At 39.8% G+C, this 19492-nt stretch overlaps 1 protein-coding gene across 1 annotated transcript in view; it reads left to right on the top strand.

Moving 5' to 3' along the window:
* The window catches only part of LOC126396967 (uncharacterized), a 70393-nt gene that overhangs the window by 42365 nt on the left and 8536 nt on the right, over positions 1 to 19492 (top strand). The window contains exons 4-6 of the mRNA XM_050055377.1: positions 10236 to 10346; positions 14154 to 14230; positions 19344 to 19467. Of these exons, the coding sequence (XP_049911334.1) occupies positions 10236 to 10346; positions 14154 to 14230; positions 19344 to 19467 (312 nt within the window). The remainder of the gene's footprint in view (positions 1 to 10235; positions 10347 to 14153; positions 14231 to 19343; positions 19468 to 19492) is intronic.

Genomic DNA, 19492 nt, shown 5'->3' on the forward strand with positions numbered 1-19492 from the left:
CTGCTGCAGTATTATTCACCTCTCCACTCTACATCGGGGTGCGTAGTAAGTTTGACATGTTCATATATGCACCAAAATATGGCTTAATAAACAGTAACAGTCTATCATGAATGGTTAGCTGATCATTGTTTGCAACTGTGCTTGTTGATATTGGTCCCAAACAGCAGATTATAACAGCTAACTGAGCCTGAAGAGGCGCACTTGCTAAGGATCCAACTACATTTTTAGGGACATGTTTCATGCCCACAGGGAGTAGATGTTTGATATTTAAAGGCCCAGTGTGTAAGATTCAGGGGGATTTAGTGGTATCCAACGGTGAGGATTGCAGATTGCAACCAGCTCAGTCTTCTCCCGGGTAGAATTCTTTCAGTGGTCATTGTTCAGGAGGTTTTTTCCAGGAGCTGAATTATCCACAGAGGTCTCTTCCTCTCCAAAACAAACAGACCAGGTGAATAAAACTGAATGAAGCAATTTTATGTCACAAATCAGTATTTCTGTTCAGCATGTCACAGACAGCCCACTTGCCCTGTGTTGCTGGCCTCAGGCATAGGGGAACCTGGTCCAGTAGCAAACACGATGCCTGTATTTATAAAGAGAGAGGCAAACATTTTTAATTTTTAGGTTATGTTCAGCTCAACTGCAGGATTTATTCTGCTTCCTTAACATAGGATATACTTAAATAAATTCATGAAGTGATCAACAAAAGGCTCAACAAAATACTCATAGTAGCATCAGGTAAGTTACAGTATACAAATACACCAACTAAGCTCTGCAGAATACACAATATGAATTAAGTGTCCTTGTTTTTCAGTTGCACTTAAATCACACCAGTAGCACAACAAAAAACATGTATTGCTCTAATTGGGTTACTGTAACTAACATCTTCAAAGTTCAACACTTTTGTCACATTGCACTTAAAGAGTAACTATTAAGTTCACCTCTCATATTACTCTTACTCCATTGGTACACATTAGCTAATTAGGCCTTCTGTATTTACGTGTCCTTTAAAGTCAGCAAAATACACATCTACAGGAAAATAATGAAAAATTTTAACAGACTGTGAAATAAATGCATTATGTTGCACTTCATATATCTTTACATTAGTAACAAAACAACCCCCTTTTGCTGTCTCATAGTATTTCTTTGTGCTGTGTACAATACCTTACCCATTAGCAACAGGGCTACTAGCCTAGCATGACCGTGGAAACATCTCATTTTAACATGTTACCACAAAACCAGTTAACTCTACACACTGCACATTATCGCAGAGGATTCACAACACTCTTATCCCTTATCCCGGGGTACATGTATGTGACACTGAGGAATATTAACCCACCTGTATGTACAGTATAATCAGAGAGGCAGAAAATTTGCATTCAGCTCAAGCACTTGCCCCTAAGGGGTTTTAGGTTCCTCCCAACTCAATACATCATCTAGTGGTCTGTTTAGATATTACACCAACACAATAACAAGTAAAGTACAATGAAAATGCATTAGATTACTATTTAAGACACAATAAAATAAAAAATGTAAAGGGATGTCTGGTTTTTAAACACATTCAACTTATTATTTTAGCCATGAACTGTACCATAGCCTCCTATGAATGGTACTATAGTCCCAATGACTTCTTTAAACACATTTAACTTATGTTATTTATGTTTATTTTCAGGTGATGATACACAAGTTAAACATTGATATTATATTATATTCTATTTCTGTCAATATATTCCTTTAAATCCTACACATTGGACCTTTAAAACATGTTTTAGTGAAGTATTCCTTAAATGCAGCTTTTCTTGCATTGGAAAGTCTTAAATTGTGTCCCACACTAATGTCAAGTCACTTGTTGCAGTTTGATTAGTGATACTGTTCATTGTTCATTTAGAGCTTACATGCTCTTATATTCTGCATTACACAGTTAGATTGTTTTGTGCGTCCATACTGTAGCTTTAACTGTGCAGTCTATTTCATATTCTGTAGTTGGTTCTCCCACTGACAGTCCAAACTGATGTTAACCTGCAGCTCATTACATTTTATTTTGGTCAGGCCCTTCGCCCCACAGCAGGCTTTGCTTTGGACACAGCCAGTCTTTAAATTTTCTGCTTGATAAATTTTCCCTAATAAATAAATCTCAAACTCTGAGCTGTGTTTTCTCTGAACGTCAGCCCAGCTGTTTTGTCCGTCATTATGAGCCTTGTGGTGTGGGGAGAAATGATTATGCGCTGGAAAATAAAATGAAAAAAATATATAGTTCCATTTCAGAAAAATAAATTGTGTTATTTTACACACTTGTTAAAAGTTGCTTGATGTATTTCGTTTTCGTTAACAGTGTGAAAACAGTAGCACGTGGCCTTCTCTCCCTCATTAATCTATTTTAGGGGTGAAGTGTAACATAATCTGTTGCAGGGACTTTGGCATTGAGTGTAATTTTATTATGAACATTTGCAATGAATCTCAATTATATGAATTCAGTGTGTGTGGTCAGATTTAATGTGGCTCACAGTCACTGTGTCATACTCACTAATAACAGCAGTGTGACCTCTGAAGTCTGCAATAACCAGCTGTCTGAGGGATTTAATACTGTTTCAAATCATCACACTCCATCTTATTGTTTTAAATATAGAAGGAACTGGCCTGTGCTGTGTTTGCAGTTTTGTTAATAGTGGAAACACACAATGTTCTTTCCCTCTGAATGTTCAGTCTGATGTCAAAGTGTCTGTCACTTTGGTTGAACCGTATCGGTCATGTCTCTCATATTCACCCACCTAAATAGTTACAGTTCCATTAAAATATAACTATTGGTTGTTTCAATTTTGCTGCCCATGAGTGGCCAGAAAAATCAGTTATTGCATGTTTGTGGTTTTGAGTTGGAACACAAAGACAACTTCTGTCACTAAATGTGTGCAAATTTGATAGTTTGAGTATTTGTGCCATCTGTATTCATTCACCCCAAAGAGCCAACCTAACAACATAAAGACACTGATTTCCATGAACAGATGTCGTTTATGGAGGCAGAATCTGTAAACAATGGGACACGATTTTGGTATCAGAAGGATTTCCGTCTGTAGTCCGAGTCGTATTGACTAATAAAGTTTGAGCAGGCCTTGGTTGCCTATAAGTAAACAGTCCATGCGGAGAGCAAAAGAGGCAAAAACATAAAAATAAAATGAGAGCAGAACGGACATTGAACTGTTTGCTATGGTCATTTGACTAGTAGTAGTAATATGGAGATTGTTGTTAGTTGTTATGGTGACAACAAACGTCAGGGGTCCGATGGGTTCAGAGATTGGCTGTAAATTAGTTGATCACTGTTTGTGTGTGTTGCAGTGGTGGACAGTAACAAAGTTCATGTACGTAAGTACTGTACTGAAGTACAATTTTTGAGAATCTGTACTTTGGTTGAGTTGAGTTCAGTTCAGTTCATTTATTGGTCTCCTTAGAGAAATTTGACTTGGAGTTATTTGGAAACTTACTACTTTGACCCCACTACATTTGAAAGACATATATTGTTCTTTTGACTCCACTACATTTTTATGAAAGCTCTCATTACTCATTACATTTACTTTGAAGTCAGCAGATGATTTTTTTTCTTTTCTAAACCACAAAAGTCCATAAACTGGGATTATGCAGTTCTGCGTGTGGGTGGTGTGTCAAAGTGATGTTCCTGTACCTCTACCTTGCACATGCACTTCTCAGATTGGGCAGCTCATCAGTAGAGACAGGTAGAGAGGCTATTACAATGGCTATGGCAGCAGATGGAGATGAAGAGCATATTCAACAAGCTTTTATATTTTATGTGTTTTACTAGAGAGTCAGTACATTCAGTGGGTTGCTTTAGAGTCTGGTGTGTTGACAGCTCAGCCTAAGTCTTTGACTGATCCCTAAACTGACCAGAAACTCAGATTATTCGAATATCTTCTTCCCTTTCCTTTTTCTGTGATCTCCATATGTTCACAAACTGGAATTATAAATCCCCAGAATAAAGTAAAAAACTTTGCTGAAGTTGAAACATTTTCACTTTGCATGGACGGGTCTTCCCTCAAATTACACTGCCAAGGGCAAGTTCTCATCAACATGTCTTTGTATTGACTTTGTATGCAAACACTCCAAGTTTAAAATTTGCCTTTGACTTTGAGTAAAGTTGAGTTGAACACAACTTTAGATCATGTACTTGATGTCTAAAACAAAAACATCATTATTAAAGTGAGTATAATGAACTCAGGCGTAATGAAAATGTAAGTGGTGAATTTTGAAGTGGTGCCAGATACAGTTGGTGAGCAAAGGTTTTGGTTTTGGTCTCTGTACAGGCATAACTTCCCTTAAAACCACAAATGGTTATTTTTACATTTCTTTTCATGTATGGATTAAACAGCCAGTGTATAGGATTTAAGCTGCTTTCACAGTGTAGCGCAGTAACCTCCCTGACAACCGCCTACCTACAAATTTCACCCCAAAGCATTTTAAAAGGGGCTGCTGCCACTATGATGCACTACGGATTTCTACATGTTAATCAATGTCTATCAATTTGCCAGTCATCTGAAGTTTGGTGGAAATGTTGTCCCCGGCCTAGTTTTTCTTCTGGTTGTCCTTAAAAGTTGCTGGCACTGTGACTCTGGGTATTCAGAGACCAAAATTATCAGCTCCTCCATCTTTTCTTTTTTGTTCTACCCTCATGCCCACTAACTGATCAGCCGGGCAGGCCTATTGGGCAGGGGGCAACCGCCAGACACTTAACACGGTGAACTCTTTCACGTTTGACCTTTAAACAAATAAGACAGAACATGTAAATCAGTGAGCTTTTTAGGTGTTGGCAAGTGTATTTTTTCACTTTAAGAGAGTAAGGCTAGTTGTTTCCCCCTGCATCCAGTCTTTATGCTAACCACATACTGACTCCAGATCTGTACTTACCAAACAGACATGGGCTTGTTATCCATCCTCTTATCGTAAAAGAAGCAAATAAGCGTACAGGTACCTTCAGGCACCATATAAATTAAAATGATGTGACCTGACATTGAATATAATAAACTGCGCCACAGCGTCCGCCCAGTGCGCAGGTTTTATCTGCATTCTCTACGGTGTGTCTCCCTTCTTTCTGTCCACAGTTTTAATTACCTCCTGGGGATATTTTTAGTGGCTCTCTTGATGATTTAATTAGGTTTACAAATTATAATTTTTAACCACCATGTCTACTGTGGACCGTGGCAGCACAATAAACACAATCAGACATTCCCCCTGCAGAATTGCATTAGGGGTTTGGCACTGCCAGAGAGCAGGGCTGGAAAATGTCGAGCTAGCTGGCATCAAGGAGCTCCTGTTACCGGTAAAGGGGGAAAAAACCCCGCACTCTGCCAATCCAAAACACACACACACACACACAGTCGCACACTCACATGCAAACTCCCAATTACACTCCTATTCCTGCAGAGATGGTTTTTAAACCTCTCTCGACACAAAGATGAAGCAGAGGGTAGGGGTTAGTAAACTTTTTTGGCTGCCTCCTGCCATGCTGCCATGACAACAAAACAGCCTTCAATGGTGCATGCAAATGGTCAGGAATGGGGAAAGGGACAGTGGAAAATATCTGACGTGGATCCCCTCTTGTACCCTGATATTTCAGGTCTTAATCCTTTCTGATTCTAATAACGGGGTCCGAGTTTGCTCCCAAATAATAAGACTCAGTGGGGTAGAAGTTGGAGCATCATGAGCCTGGAAAAATGTTCTAATGCTTCGTTGTTGTTTTTTTTCCTTCTCTCGTGTTGGATTATGCTCTGATGCTGGAAAAGTCCTGCAGAATTAGGATGATTTCATTTCACGGGCACGTCGTGTTGTAATAAATTCAGTCTTTTCTCTCTCTGCGTGACCTCTGGATGAGACGCTGCGGTCGCCGTCTCTTCTCCAGCTCTCGTCGGCACCAGATTGGTTTTCAGTTTTCAGTGTGCGTGATGCACTTGTGTCTAACTCCCCCAAATGTTTTAGCCAAAAAACTATCAGTTGTGTGTGTGTGTGTGTGTGTGTGTGTGTGTGTGTATGTGTGTGTGTGTGTGTGTGTCCACTTTAATCATTGATCACCTCTTACAGCATGTATCCCAAAGCAGATGACAACCCAGAAAACTCATCTGGTTTGATTTTTGGAACAATTGTTGTGGTTTTGTGTTTTCAAACGTTGTCAGATTGAGATTGTTCTAAAGTGTTGTCATCAGCAATATATTTTTGCTTCAGTCTCCTCTCTTGATTATTGGTTATTGACAAATCACCCTGGCTAATGTGTTCAGTAGTCAGCCAGTGGTGCTCCTTCATGAGGCCTCTGTAAGTTTGTCTGGAGGTTAGATGTGGACCTTGGGGTGCACGCTGCATGTGGCCAAAAGTATGCGGACAGGCGAACATTGTAGCTGTAGGTGCTCACAGTTGGTGTTGAACTTCATCACAAAGGTGTCAAAGATGGGGATGTGCGGTATGTTGTACTGTAGTTTCCTCATTGTTTTGGACAAACAAAAAAAATGTCGATTTATTATTTTCTCGATCAACTGATTAATTGTTGAGTTAAGTCTCTGGAATTAGAGAATTTTTTATCTTAAAAAATTACACAATCGATTTTCATATTAGTTGGCAATTAATGAAATAGTTGACAACTGTCAATCAATTTATCATTGTAGCTCTCACTCTCATACAGTTTACAGATCATGTTACTATCTGAAGGACAAAAAAATATGATCCAATGACAACAGTGCTGATACAATAAATTATTCTACAAATTGACTGACAGAATAATGTGAACAATTATCACAATTGCTTGTAACCAAACAAAAATGTCAAACTTTCTGTGATTGCAGCTTCTTAGTTGTGAAGATTTGCTGTTTTCATGTTTCATTGCAAAGTGGGTTTTGGACTAAACAAACATTTGAGGGCATCACGTTCTGTTCAGGGAAATTATGATGGACAATTTTCGCTATTTTAAAGACATTTTATAGATTAAAACAAATAATCGAAATAGTGAAAATAACTTTCAGATTTCCTTCACCACAAATTAATGGCTGGTTTTTAATTTTCCAGCCTAGCTGCTTTGCTGAACGCTTTTCTTTTCATGACATACTTACAAGAGTAATTATAATAATAATAGATGTATATGAAATTTGTAATAAATTATTAAATCAATCAACACTAGATCCCAATTTTTAAGTTAGCAAATTGCAGTATGTGTCACTTTATTATACTGAAATTAATCTTGCCTCATTCATTTTATTGTAACAGCAGTGCTTTGGGTTCAAAAAAGGGTTAATTTTGCTCCATCACGCCATGAGCCACCATTTATCTCTTTTTAGATTTTAGAAAAAGTTACAACTGCTGGCGGTAAATTGGGCTTGCAAAACATTTAATGCAAGAAAAAATGACAGCTACTTGCTCTAATGACGGATGTGGGCCCTACGAGAACCAGATTTGTGGTAACTTTAAGCAAATCTGCAGTCATAATTTTGTGGTCTATATTAGTTTTACACAAAACGTGTAAAGTTTAAAAGAAACACTAAGAAATTATTGTTAAGTATAACAGACAGGGAAAATGTCCACAAAGCACGCATTATCCATAACAAACAGTGTGGGGCCCTTTGAGATAAGGGGCCAATCAACATCTTAATTTTCTTTGTGTCTTGTGTCAGATTATTTCATATTGAAACTATCTGCATATATTTTCTCTCCAATCAGCTCTCGTGTGCATGTATGCACAGAATGTGAATACAACATGTGTTCCTGCATTCAGCCATATGCTGGTGTGTAGCTGTAATCTGCCGTCAGTCAGTCTCGTACTGTGTGCCAGCACATTGGACGGCCCTGCATGTGTGATCAGCGTCTCACCACTTCAGCATTCCTCAGTGACAGCCGCAGGGCTACGGCTTCTGTAAATAGCCTCTGGATCGCTGCTGTTCTCCCTGAGATCTGCAGGGATGTTGGGACTCTCTGAGCTCAGGTAGAGCGTTAGTGCCTCCCTGTGGTCAGAGACTGATTTGACTTATGAGATGGATAAAACCATGGATCGTAACTGGGAGTTTAGAGCAGTGTTTTGCATGGAGCTGGCTTTATTTCTGCAAGGGTGAGGTTGAAAACTCTTATTCAATCAGCAGGGTTTTTAAATGAACTGACCTGGAAGATGTTTCTAACATGTAAAGTGGAGGAACTTTCTAGTTTAGTTTTGGTCATTTGCACATGACCAAGAAGTCTAAACGTCTAGTCCAAAACATTGAACATTACTTCATTTCACAGACTATATTTCAACGTGCAGTTAGACGCATCCTCATAATGCAATACAGCCATTTAAATGCTGTGGGAGAACAGTTTGATCTAAGCTAGATGTCTTAAAAAACATTCACTTTTCAATGAAATCTTGCCCAATTTTAACCTAGACATTTAGACATTGTTGATCGGCAAATCACCAAAGCTTTACTGAGTCATTAAACAAAAAAGAGACATTGCCATCCCGCAATTCTTCACTCCAGCAATATGACTCACATCTCAGATGCACATGTTTGCTTTATTTTTAGTGCAAGTTCATTCAGATTTTTTTTAATGTTGTGGTTGTCTTCTTGGAACTCTATGAATTCTCCATCCCATCTTTCCTCAACCATCTATTAAGATCAAAGGATGGTGGTGAAAAAGACAAAGGGCATCTTTTTTCCACCCCTGCAGTCTCATTGTTCTCCCTCACAGATTGTCTTCTGACTCTATAGTAGTGGTGCTTCCAGCAGCTGTCCATCACACTTGGCCCAGTGAAGCTTCTCTTCAGCCAGTAAAAGGAAACTGCTCACCAGTTGTCCTCTATAGGCCTTGATCTTATCGTATTATTAGACCATATACTAGTCACTTCTCTGTGTATGGTATGGAGGCACAGGCTCCAGGGGTCCAAACTTTCAGGCCCCCCCCCCCACTGGCCTTCACCTGCAATCGTCAAGTAAGGGACCCAAAATCACATAGACCACAAAAAGATGCAAAGGAACTGCATAGAGACACAAAACTACCTCAAAGACACACAAAACAAAAAAAGAAAGGGGTAAAACCGCCACATAGTCTGAGTGCCTTGCTCCTGTGTAGGAGAGGTGGTGGGGCCTTTTGCATATCTGTGCTCAGGGGCATATTGTCTCATATTCTACCCATGCTTACAGTACACCCCTTTAAAAAAATCCACTGATACTTCTTTTTTAAGGGCATCAGTGTCAGTGCAGTACAAGCTTCTGTCAGTGGTGGAGAGTATACTCCTATGCCTAAGGTAAAAGTCCCAAAACCACAGTGTAAAAATACAGACAAGAATGAGTAAAAGTCCTACAAAACAAACAACCATACAGATCTTTTTCAGTGCCTTCCAAAATCATTAAGATTCATATGACTGTTTTGTTTTTTATCTGTCACCTCTGTGTTTATGGCTTGGTAAGGTTAAGCAAACTAAAGCTACTTGGTTAAGGTTAGGGAACAATTATGGTCAAAGTTAAAGGAAACCAGTGTCGCCTGTTGGTAGGAACAAACAGCTGTGTGCCCATCCATTTACTCCCTACGTGGTTTTGTGGCTAGACTTCATCTTCCTTCACTTTTGGGAGAGGTAATTTTTTTGGACAAATGTAAATACAGGTTATTTTCAGTGTTTGAAGAAATGACTCAGTGTTTTCATTTTTTTCTGATGAGGACAGTCTCTTTTGATCTCATGTCAACCATCTTAATTAAAGTTCAAATTGAAGAAAAACACTCACCTCATCAAATCAACCCCACATTCGCAAGTCTAAATGTTAAGAGGCTTCCACATCAGCTCAGCACTTGTGCCTGTTATCAACACACACACACACACATAAACTCTCCTGTCTCAGATTCTTGGCATGACTTCCTCGTGGTAAAAAAGGAAACATCCCCTCGCCCCCCCTCCTGCCTCCCATAATCCCTTCTGCCTGCCTGCATGCCATCCCCAACCCTCCTTTAACAAATCCAAACTCAGAGGAGCTCATGTCCACTTTATGTTTTGACCATGACTCTGTTCTTGTTCCTGGCTGTCAAAGCGTGATGGCAAGGGAGAGCAGAGAACTGATCTGAGTTCTGTATAATCAGGATAGTTTGATTCTTCAGTCAGACAGTGCTGTTTCTCTTCAGCCCTGTCTTTTCACATATTATGCGGTACTAAATGGGGGGCTGCAATGCCCCCTACAAAAGAGCCACCTGTCATGATGACTAATCCTGGTTTCCCTGGTTGCCGCACTATCTCGCAGCACCTGAACGACCTGAAGAAGGAGAACTTCAGCCTGAAGCTCAGGATCTACTTCCTGGAGGAGAAGATCCAGCAGAAGTTTGAGGAAAGCAGCGATGGTGTGCATAAGAGGGTGAGTGTATGGATTAATGATACATGCAGGAAATGATCAAAGACCTCGGTCTACATGGATTTGATGCATTTCTGTAGTTACTCTGCAGTGCAGTCAGCTTTGTTGTTTCCAGAGCTGCAGGTTTGTGTTTGACAGTTATTAGTACTGACAGCAGGTCTCAGGCTGCTCTGCAACAGCTCATACACACTGTCAGTGAGAAGTTTCCGCCTGTGAGGCTGATTCACAGAGACTACAGCTTGTCTCACTGCTGTCAGAGCAAAATCAACAGGTACTTAAAGGGACAATTCACCCCAAAAGCAAAAATATTTTTACTCCTACATATAGTGCTATTTATCAACCAGATAGTTTTGGTGTGAGTTGCAGAGTGTTGCAGATATCAGCTGCAGAGATGTCTGAATTCTCTCCAATATAATGGAACTAGATGGCACTCGGCTTGTGGTGCTCACAGTGCTAAGAAAACACATTTGCAAAACTCAACAGCAATGTCTCTTTCCAGAAATCCTGACCCAATACTCAGGATAGTCCACAGACCTTGTTGTTAGTAGTTTCATGTCGAAGCTATTTTCTTTTTACCAAGCCACAGCCGCCACCTATCACCTAGCACCACTGAGCTGGCTAATGTTGTGGCTCAGCCGAGGAGGACACCAATAATATTTACATCTCACACTGTCGCGAGCACAAGCCTCTCATCCATGAGTAGATGCGCGCTACCTTCTGCACAGGGATATGGTAGGCGGATGTAGTTCAGCAGACAGAAAATAGTTCCTACATGAAACTGCTCAAAACAAGGTCTGTGGATTATTTTGAGTAACTGAGCCATGGTTTCTGGAAAGAGACATTGCTGCTGAGATCTTTAAATGTAATTTTTTTTGGCACATCTACATCTAGTTCCATTATACTAGAGAAAAGGCAGACATCTCCATGAATGATATCTCCAACATTCTGCAACTCACACCAAAACAGTCTAGACTGATAGATAGCAGTACAGATAAGACGGAAACATATGTATTTGTGATTTTGGAGTCGAACTGTTCCTTTAAGGCCTCTTAGCCACAATGGGGCACTCACATTAAAACTGTGAAGTCTCTTTGGGCTCCTCCATGGTGTCTGGATTATTTATATTACTGTAATTTTGAAGAATTAAGGCCATATTAAAATGAGCATGCCACAATTAAATAGTATGACAAAGCTAACAATGCAAATTTGTTGCATTAATAGTGACGCATCAGTGGATAGAGGAGAGACAAGTCCATGAGCACTGTCAGAGGGCTCTGATGGCCTGCTGACATAAATCCATCCAACAGTCATACAATCCACAGACTGTAACCCATGTTAGAGTTTGCAATCATGCAATCATATATGCCATCAAAGGCTGGCAGTGTGGCACCTGTTCACCTTCGTGTACTGTAAGCATGTAGACATCTCATCTTTACAACATATCGTCTTCTCATTTTACACCTAACTGGGTCTTAAGTGTCAAAATCTGTGGATCTCTGGATCAAGAGAAACTCATACACTCATAAGAGTGGGTAGATCCATAAAATAATGAGCCTTAAAAAGACTGTTATACTGTTTTTGGACGGATGAAGGGCACAGACAGGCAGTGCAGTGTATCCAAAGAGACCAACATGTCTGCTGAGAGGATGGTTGTTTTAACTGCCTCTGCACTAACTGTCTGACCTGTTTTCTGTCAGCCACTATAGACCCAATGACCCACATTATGTTAGCCTGAGAGCCCTCAGGCCTGCTGTTTGCATGCATGCGGGCACACTGTGCACGCAATCCACTAGTTTATTTTCATGTGTGTGCCTTGCATCTATGATAGAAGCAGCAACACCTGTGTTGTGTGTCAGTGTGTCAGTAATCGGACCTGCTGCACATGGACACGAAGTTCATCCCAGGAGCGCTGAAGTGTAACTCCAGATTGATGTACAGAAAAATAAATCAGGCAGATACCTGCACGTGAGCAAAATGACGGCCAGATCAGTCTGGTTTGTTGCTGCGTTCAGAGCCAAGAGTTAAAAGTGGAGATGTTGCTGGGTGCAGAGGGGAGGAGGGGGGAGGGAAAAGGGGAAGGGAGAATAGTTGATATTACACGGGAGGGGGTTCAGAGGAGACACATGCAGCAGGTGCTCATATCCCTACCAGCTATTTATAGTCATACAGAGCTCCCTGAAATACAGGTCAGCACGTGCAACTTGGGAAGCTCATTTGGTGTCTCTCTGCAGTACTAAGGAGAACTCCATATGATTATTTTTCTGCTGAAGGATGAATTAGATAGCAGTATAGATGTGCTGGTTTTCGTTTTGCTATATCAGAACACTTTGGAGTGTGTTATTGTGCACCGGTACCAAATGTTATCAGACCATTAAATTGACTGGTATCAGTTGCTATCACTACCATTATAACGCTTCAGGCTGGGCAAACTACACTGACCAGTAGGCCAGAAGGTGCATATCCAACACTAGGTTTAGGCAGCAAAACTACTTGGTTAGGTTAAGGAAAAGATCATGGTTTGGGTTAAATTGTGTTTGCACCATTAGTTCCATACATATGTACCTTATGTTACACGTGTTAAGTATGTTAAGTATGTACGTTAGTTAAAATAGGTCAACGCTGACTTTTAGTTTCACATGAGACACGAAAAGTGATCTCCTGGGTTTAAGTCCTGTGTTTTTTTGACCCACCCATGCACCAGGACCTCCTCCCTATTGTGGACGCTCTTTATACTGCATCAACCGACTTCCTTCTTTGCGCCCATCATAATTACTACAGTCACTAGAAGACACCACCTAACAATAAACATGCATATAGGAAGTAGAGTGGGGTCATACTTCCTTAAATCTATGCTCCCAGTGACAACTGATAACAGCCATTTAATGGGCTAATAGCATTCAAAGCAGGTGCAGTATGCTAATACCAGGCTGATGTTAAATCATCATTCATGTGTTTGTAAAATCTATATGATAATAAAATACCACTATTCTTTTGATACATAATGCAAAAATCAATAGTTTTTAAACAGTGCATAATGATTTCTTTGTAATGCTGGCTCACTTCTGACTTGTTAGTTGTGATTATGAGTAGGACTGAACTAGAGTCTAGCTGGTTGAACTTGTCACTTTTATCAGTTTAATTACAATGGACTCAGATATTTAAATGTTTTAAACTGTGATATGAGAACACCAGGATCAATAGGAGTTTCATAATGTCAGTCAGTCAGAGAATTGGAATGACTGTTCCAATGAAACTCACTTTCACCAGTGAGTTTACTGACAATGCAGCATCAGTATTGTTGCTATGTTTAAACTACCTTGCTCATGGACTAAACATGATGTTTAAGGTGCATTGATATACACTATTAACAAACCTACCAGCAAATCGTCTCTGTGCCCTCGGTATGAATTAATATTGTGATATTAGATCAATGATCACCTGGCATTATCATGTATCTAGACATTTATCATTGGGAAGAAGACTGCATTGGTTGTACAGCTTATTAAATTAAATTGCTGATTTTTGATCATTTCTGAAGATGCACATGAATGTTTTCTAGCATCTTTTTTCCCTATAAATATCTCCAGAACATACCAAAAGCAATGTCTGATATATTCTCACATTATCTTATTCTATCAAGGTTTTAGGTAAAAAAAAATATCACAATATGTTTTTTGTCAACATTACCAAACCCGAATGTTGTCAATGAATATGATGTTGTCACCCTATGATGGTTCTGTAATCATGGTTTCTACTCCTCTTATCTGCAGGTTCTTATTGTTTTATTTTACTGACTTTTTTTTTTTACAGAACATCGAGTTGAAGGTTGAAGTGGAGAGTCTGAAAAAGGAACTTGAGGAGAAACAAGAGCATCTGGACAAAGCACTGTGAGTATTTGACTTCTTCCTGCAGTGATAATCATCGGGTTACACATTTCTTCACACTCTCAGTGACTGTGAGTATGTTAGTTTGAGGATCCCCAGGCCTTGAACCCCTAAATGTATCCCACAGATCAGTCACCCGTAGTACAGTATATTACATCTCTAGGACAGTCTAAGTCTGCTTGTGCTGCACACAACGCCTTCAGGGAAACCTGACAGAGAACTACAAAAACACTCTTTTCATTGCTAGTTTGATTATTTCCCATGAGTCCACCTCAGGACCCCGCAGCCTCTCATCACACGCGAGCCCGCCGGCCTATAGACTCACCTAGCTATCACAACACACCCTAAGCTCTGAGGAATGCCATGTATGGACTCAGCACTGAAGTGCTTTTGAAGAGGATGAAGTGGCTCTGTGTTCTGGGACGGAGGACGAAGAGGGGATGAGGGTGAGGAGGTGGAGAGGAGGTGAGGGACCCACTGTGGGTTTGTTTTGAAGGGGGAGGGGGCAGAGAGTATTGGAGCAGGGAGAGTAAAGGGCAGAGGTGTCTTGTGGTTTGTTGTGTTGCTGAGTTGGGAATTACTTGAGCTCCAGCACCTGTCTGTGAGGCAGCTGTCCGTCTCTCAGCATATCAGTTCCTTTAACTCCTCTCCTCTGCAGACTCACTCTCTGCCGCTTTTTTTCTTCATATGAGGAAGTAGAATATTTACAATTTGCATAATCTGGTTGAAATTCATATACATTTTTTTAAGTACTCAATGTAATCATCACTAAAGTGTATGTCTTGCAGGAGAGACAATAAAGACAAATGGTATAGTCAAGGTTGTCATATTGATATTTTAGATGTGTTGATTGATTCACATCAACTCATGCATTGACTAACATGCAAGAAAACATTACACCTTAAAAGCTGCCGCTAGCCTTTGAGCCTCATGGTGAATTGAATTATTTTCTCTCAGTCTATGGCAAACTAACTGTTAAAGGTGCTGTATGTAATTTTGAAGAAAGCTGTTGAGTCTCATTCCCAGGTCGTCAAATGCCAATGTTTTGGTTTGGTAGTCGGACCAAACCACCAACCCAAAATGCTGCTATCTGATGACCTGGGAATGAGGCGTTACCTATGGCACTTTTAACTTGTAAAGAGAAAGGCAGCAAAACATCTTTTCATTTTATAGTTATAGATGACTAATTTATGTAAACAGATACATTCATTCATTCATTCATTTTATGCAACCACTTATCCTATTAGGGGTCGCGAGGGGGCTGGATTCTATCCCAGCTGACATTGGGTTAGAGGCGGGGAACACCCTGGACAGGTCGCCAGACGATGACCGTGATCACACAGAAACGCACTTCCTTTTTAATTAAGTGCCACTTGTAAAAAAAAAAATCAATCTATCACTTTTTTGAGTTTTTCTTCATGGTAATTAGTATCTAGCTCCTAAAATGGACAGGCAGGGGGCACTTGTTTTAGCTCTGGTTGAGGGTGAGAGGCTGTCAGTAAATAGTTTGTTGGGCACAGGGAAACAGAGATCTGTGTGGGCACATGAGATCCTAAAAAAGAGGGTGGATCACAGCGAGTACCACCGGTTGGTCCAGGAGCTTCGCTTCAATGATGACCATTTTCAGGCATACTTTAAGATAACTCGGGCTTCATTCTCATTAACAGCAATTACAAAAAGCTCCCTCCTGCTGCTTGAAATGCTTTCTGTGTGATTGGGGTCTATCAAAGGGCTGACCCATAGAGACAGACAAATGCCTATAGCCAACTTTGAGTCATTAACCTAGCCTTCATGTCTTTGGACTATTGGAGGAAGCTGGAGTACCTGGACAAAACCCACACTGACAGCATACAAACTCCGCACATAAGGGATCTCCCAACCTGGGGTTTGAACCACAAATCCTCTTGCTGTCAGGCAACACCATGCCACCACCTCTGGAATAAGTAATAATTATGCTTCTTTTCTTTTTTTTCATATTTCCATACTTTCGCACTACAAATGAATTTCCATCCACCTTCATTCCATCTTTATGGATATATCCACCAGAGGAAAGTGACAAATGTGTTTTTGTAAATGTGGTAAACTGATCCTTTAGATTGAGATGAGGCAAAGAAACGACTGGGTTAAGAACAGGAAAGAACTGTTGTTCTTTAGAGATACATGCATGTCACACTACCTCTTGTAGTCACACACAATGTTGGCTTGAGGTAAGTACTGCAGAGACATCACACACTGAGCAGTCTATGCAACACTTCCTTTTTCTGACACATTGAAGTGTTAAACTGGAGATTTTGTGCCAGTGGGTTCACCTTTTGTTTTTACAAAATACTCTAAACTCTATTACTATAAAATACTGTGCAGACATATGTAATGACGTATGTAAGATATTTAAAAAAAAAAGAAAAAAGAAGAAGAGTTGGTGACTCCAAAGACTGTAGAAAGTTAGTTTTGTTGTTTTGTCATTATGCTAAACATCTTCTACACTTATAAAGATGGTGCATAGGATCAGCACACGTAAAACCCATTGTTCAATGATTTTCTGAGTAGATTGACATTAGAAAAACACCACTGGTTACACATCAAGCAGTAATTAGTTAATCAGTCAATTAAGTGCTTTGTCAAAATAATGAAAAGGAGCAAAGCTTCAGCCTTTGAGGAGAGTGGATGTGTGAATGTTAGAGTGGAGTTTGGGGTCAGTGCTGAGGCTCTCTGTGCCCTGCTGTTGCATAAATAAACTCTCTGGCACACAGTTTATCATTAGAGCTATTAACAGAGCCTGACTGATAGATGTGAGGAGGAAAAGCTGAGTGTGACCTTCTGGCTTGCCGCTGAGTGCTGGAGCAGTGACAGACGGACCCTTAGAGAGGTCTGCAGATATTTCCCTCTGGAATCCATGTTTCCTTTCCTCTGGAGTAACCTTCACTCTGCTTGTCTTTTTGTTATTAACCTCGGCCGAGGAGGGTCTGTTCCATCTGTTGCTTTGTTAGCAGGATGTCTAAAAATCCTTAATTTAGTTTGGTGGAAAGTTAGGCAATGGGCCTGGAAAATACGTAGTTAGTTTTCTGTATGAGTCCAGATCCAACACCATCACTATGTGGTCTCCTATGGCGTCAGGTGGGCCACCTCACCTGACATGCAGACCATCTCCACTAACATCATAAAAAATGTAAATGCTTGAAATAAAACATTAATTGCAGGAGAAAAGAGCAGAGGTGCTATTTCACAATGTAAATGCTGCATAGTTAAGTGTGTAGGTATTAGTCAGTCATCTATTAACATACATATTTATATATATATCACCCTGAAAAATTACATTACATTACAGTTATTTATTTATTTATCTCATGTTTCAAGTCATTTATTGCTATGTACACAATAATTACAGATAACCAGTTGCTGGCAATGAAATTCTTAAATCTCAGGCTTCCTCCAGCAATGCTCAGTAAAGTGTGTAGGATTCAGTGGAATCTGGCGGTGAGGATTGGCAGTCAGCCGAAACCTTTCTCATGTGCCAACTGTGAACTCCAGGTTAAGATTCCCTCTGTGCTCATTGTTCAAGAGGCTTTTACCATGAGCCAAATTATCCACAGAGGTCTCTTCCTCTCCAAAAATGTACATTTAAAACCAATGAAAACACAAAATAAAGCAGTTTCACATTAAAAATCTGTGTTTTTCTGATACTGTTTGGGTTGTTTTGGAGGGGCTGCTAACTATGGTGGCTGACATGAAAACACAAATGCTCCAATGTAGAGCCAGTATTTGGTTTGTCTGTTCTGGGCAAACATGGTGGTGCAACATGGCCTACTCCACTGACTAGGACCTGTTACCTATGTAGATATAAATGTCTCACTCTAAAGTAACAATAAGACAATGCTTCTTTTTTGGGGGGTAATTATACACTAAAGAAAACAAACTTATTATATAATATTCAATTTCTTCCAATATATCCTCTCAAATCCTACACACTGGACATTTTAATATTTCTAAAAAGAAAAGCATTCAATGAAAGAATGAGATATATTGAAAATAGTCCATTAAATTTCAGTCAAACTAAATTTGTATAGCAGAGTCTTTTGCTTATGATCTTGACATAAACATATGGTGGAGTTTCAATCAAATTTTGGAGACAAATGCACTTTTCCCACTGCGAGAGTGACACTGCCAAATGTAATTATATAGCATATCAGCTACACCAACATGATACATGGTTCTAACTCAGTGGTCTGTGGTCTGGAAATTTTGCACCATTCACCCTCACACTAAACTTAAATGTCCTCAAACAAGATTTAGGTATTTTTCAAAAATTCACAGCCTCATTAGCTGTTTGCATGACTGTCTATCACAGTGTGTGTTTTGATGGCATTTAAACACTGTACAGGCACCGTCTGAGTACTTTCTAGTTTGGCTTATTTGAGTTGGTTTACAGTCAAAAGACAAGGAGACTCATTTTCTGGGAAATAGCTGAATTCTGCATTATCAGCAAAACGCTGAAAAACAAGCTCAACATTGATGCCAGTTTCCAGACTTGTGTTGCAGATTCATGATATTTAAAGCACACGTTCTGTGTTCTACTATGACAGAGTGACTCAGTGATAAAAACCAAGCGCTGATTCAAGAATAACATCCTATAAAACTCATATTTCCTCTGATGACTTGAATGCTCTGATATGTTTGAAGAAGAAGTATCAGATTTTGTGGAGTACAAAGACAGAGTACATGCAGTGCAGCACAGTATGACCTCATGAGTCTTTTGGGAAAGACTCCTGTTGATGATACTCTGATCTAATTGACCAGACATTAATAAATCATGAGTGTTTGTTGTCGATGAGGAGAAGAAAAAGCCAATGAAATAAACCCATCTGCTTCTGAAGTGAGCTGTTTTTATTGCATACATTTATTATTCACTGACCTTTGTGTGTCCTTAACCAAAAGGACATATTCATTGGGTTCAAACTGAAAGATTTCAAAACATTTATTTTAGGACATTTTATGAATATTGAAGACAAATCCTTTCATCAAAATGTTCAAAGACAAAGCCCTATGTCCTTAAAGAGGATATTTTATTTTCCAGCTTCTCTTTGTAGAATAATTTTTGTCTTCAACTATAACCACATAGGTCAACAGCAGAGAGCCTGTCCAATCAGAATGAAGCAGAGCTGCAGCGTCGCCTGGCGGAGCGACAAGAGGAGATCATCCACATGCAGGAGATCCTCGAAACCAAAGTTCAGCTGCTACAAGAGGTATAGACACACAAGTGCACATTCA

The sequence above is a fragment of the Epinephelus moara genome, chromosome 10 (genome assembly GCF_006386435.1).
Source record: "Epinephelus moara isolate mb chromosome 10, YSFRI_EMoa_1.0, whole genome shotgun sequence".
NCBI classification, from domain to species: Eukaryota; Metazoa; Chordata; class Actinopteri; order Perciformes; family Serranidae; genus Epinephelus; species Epinephelus moara.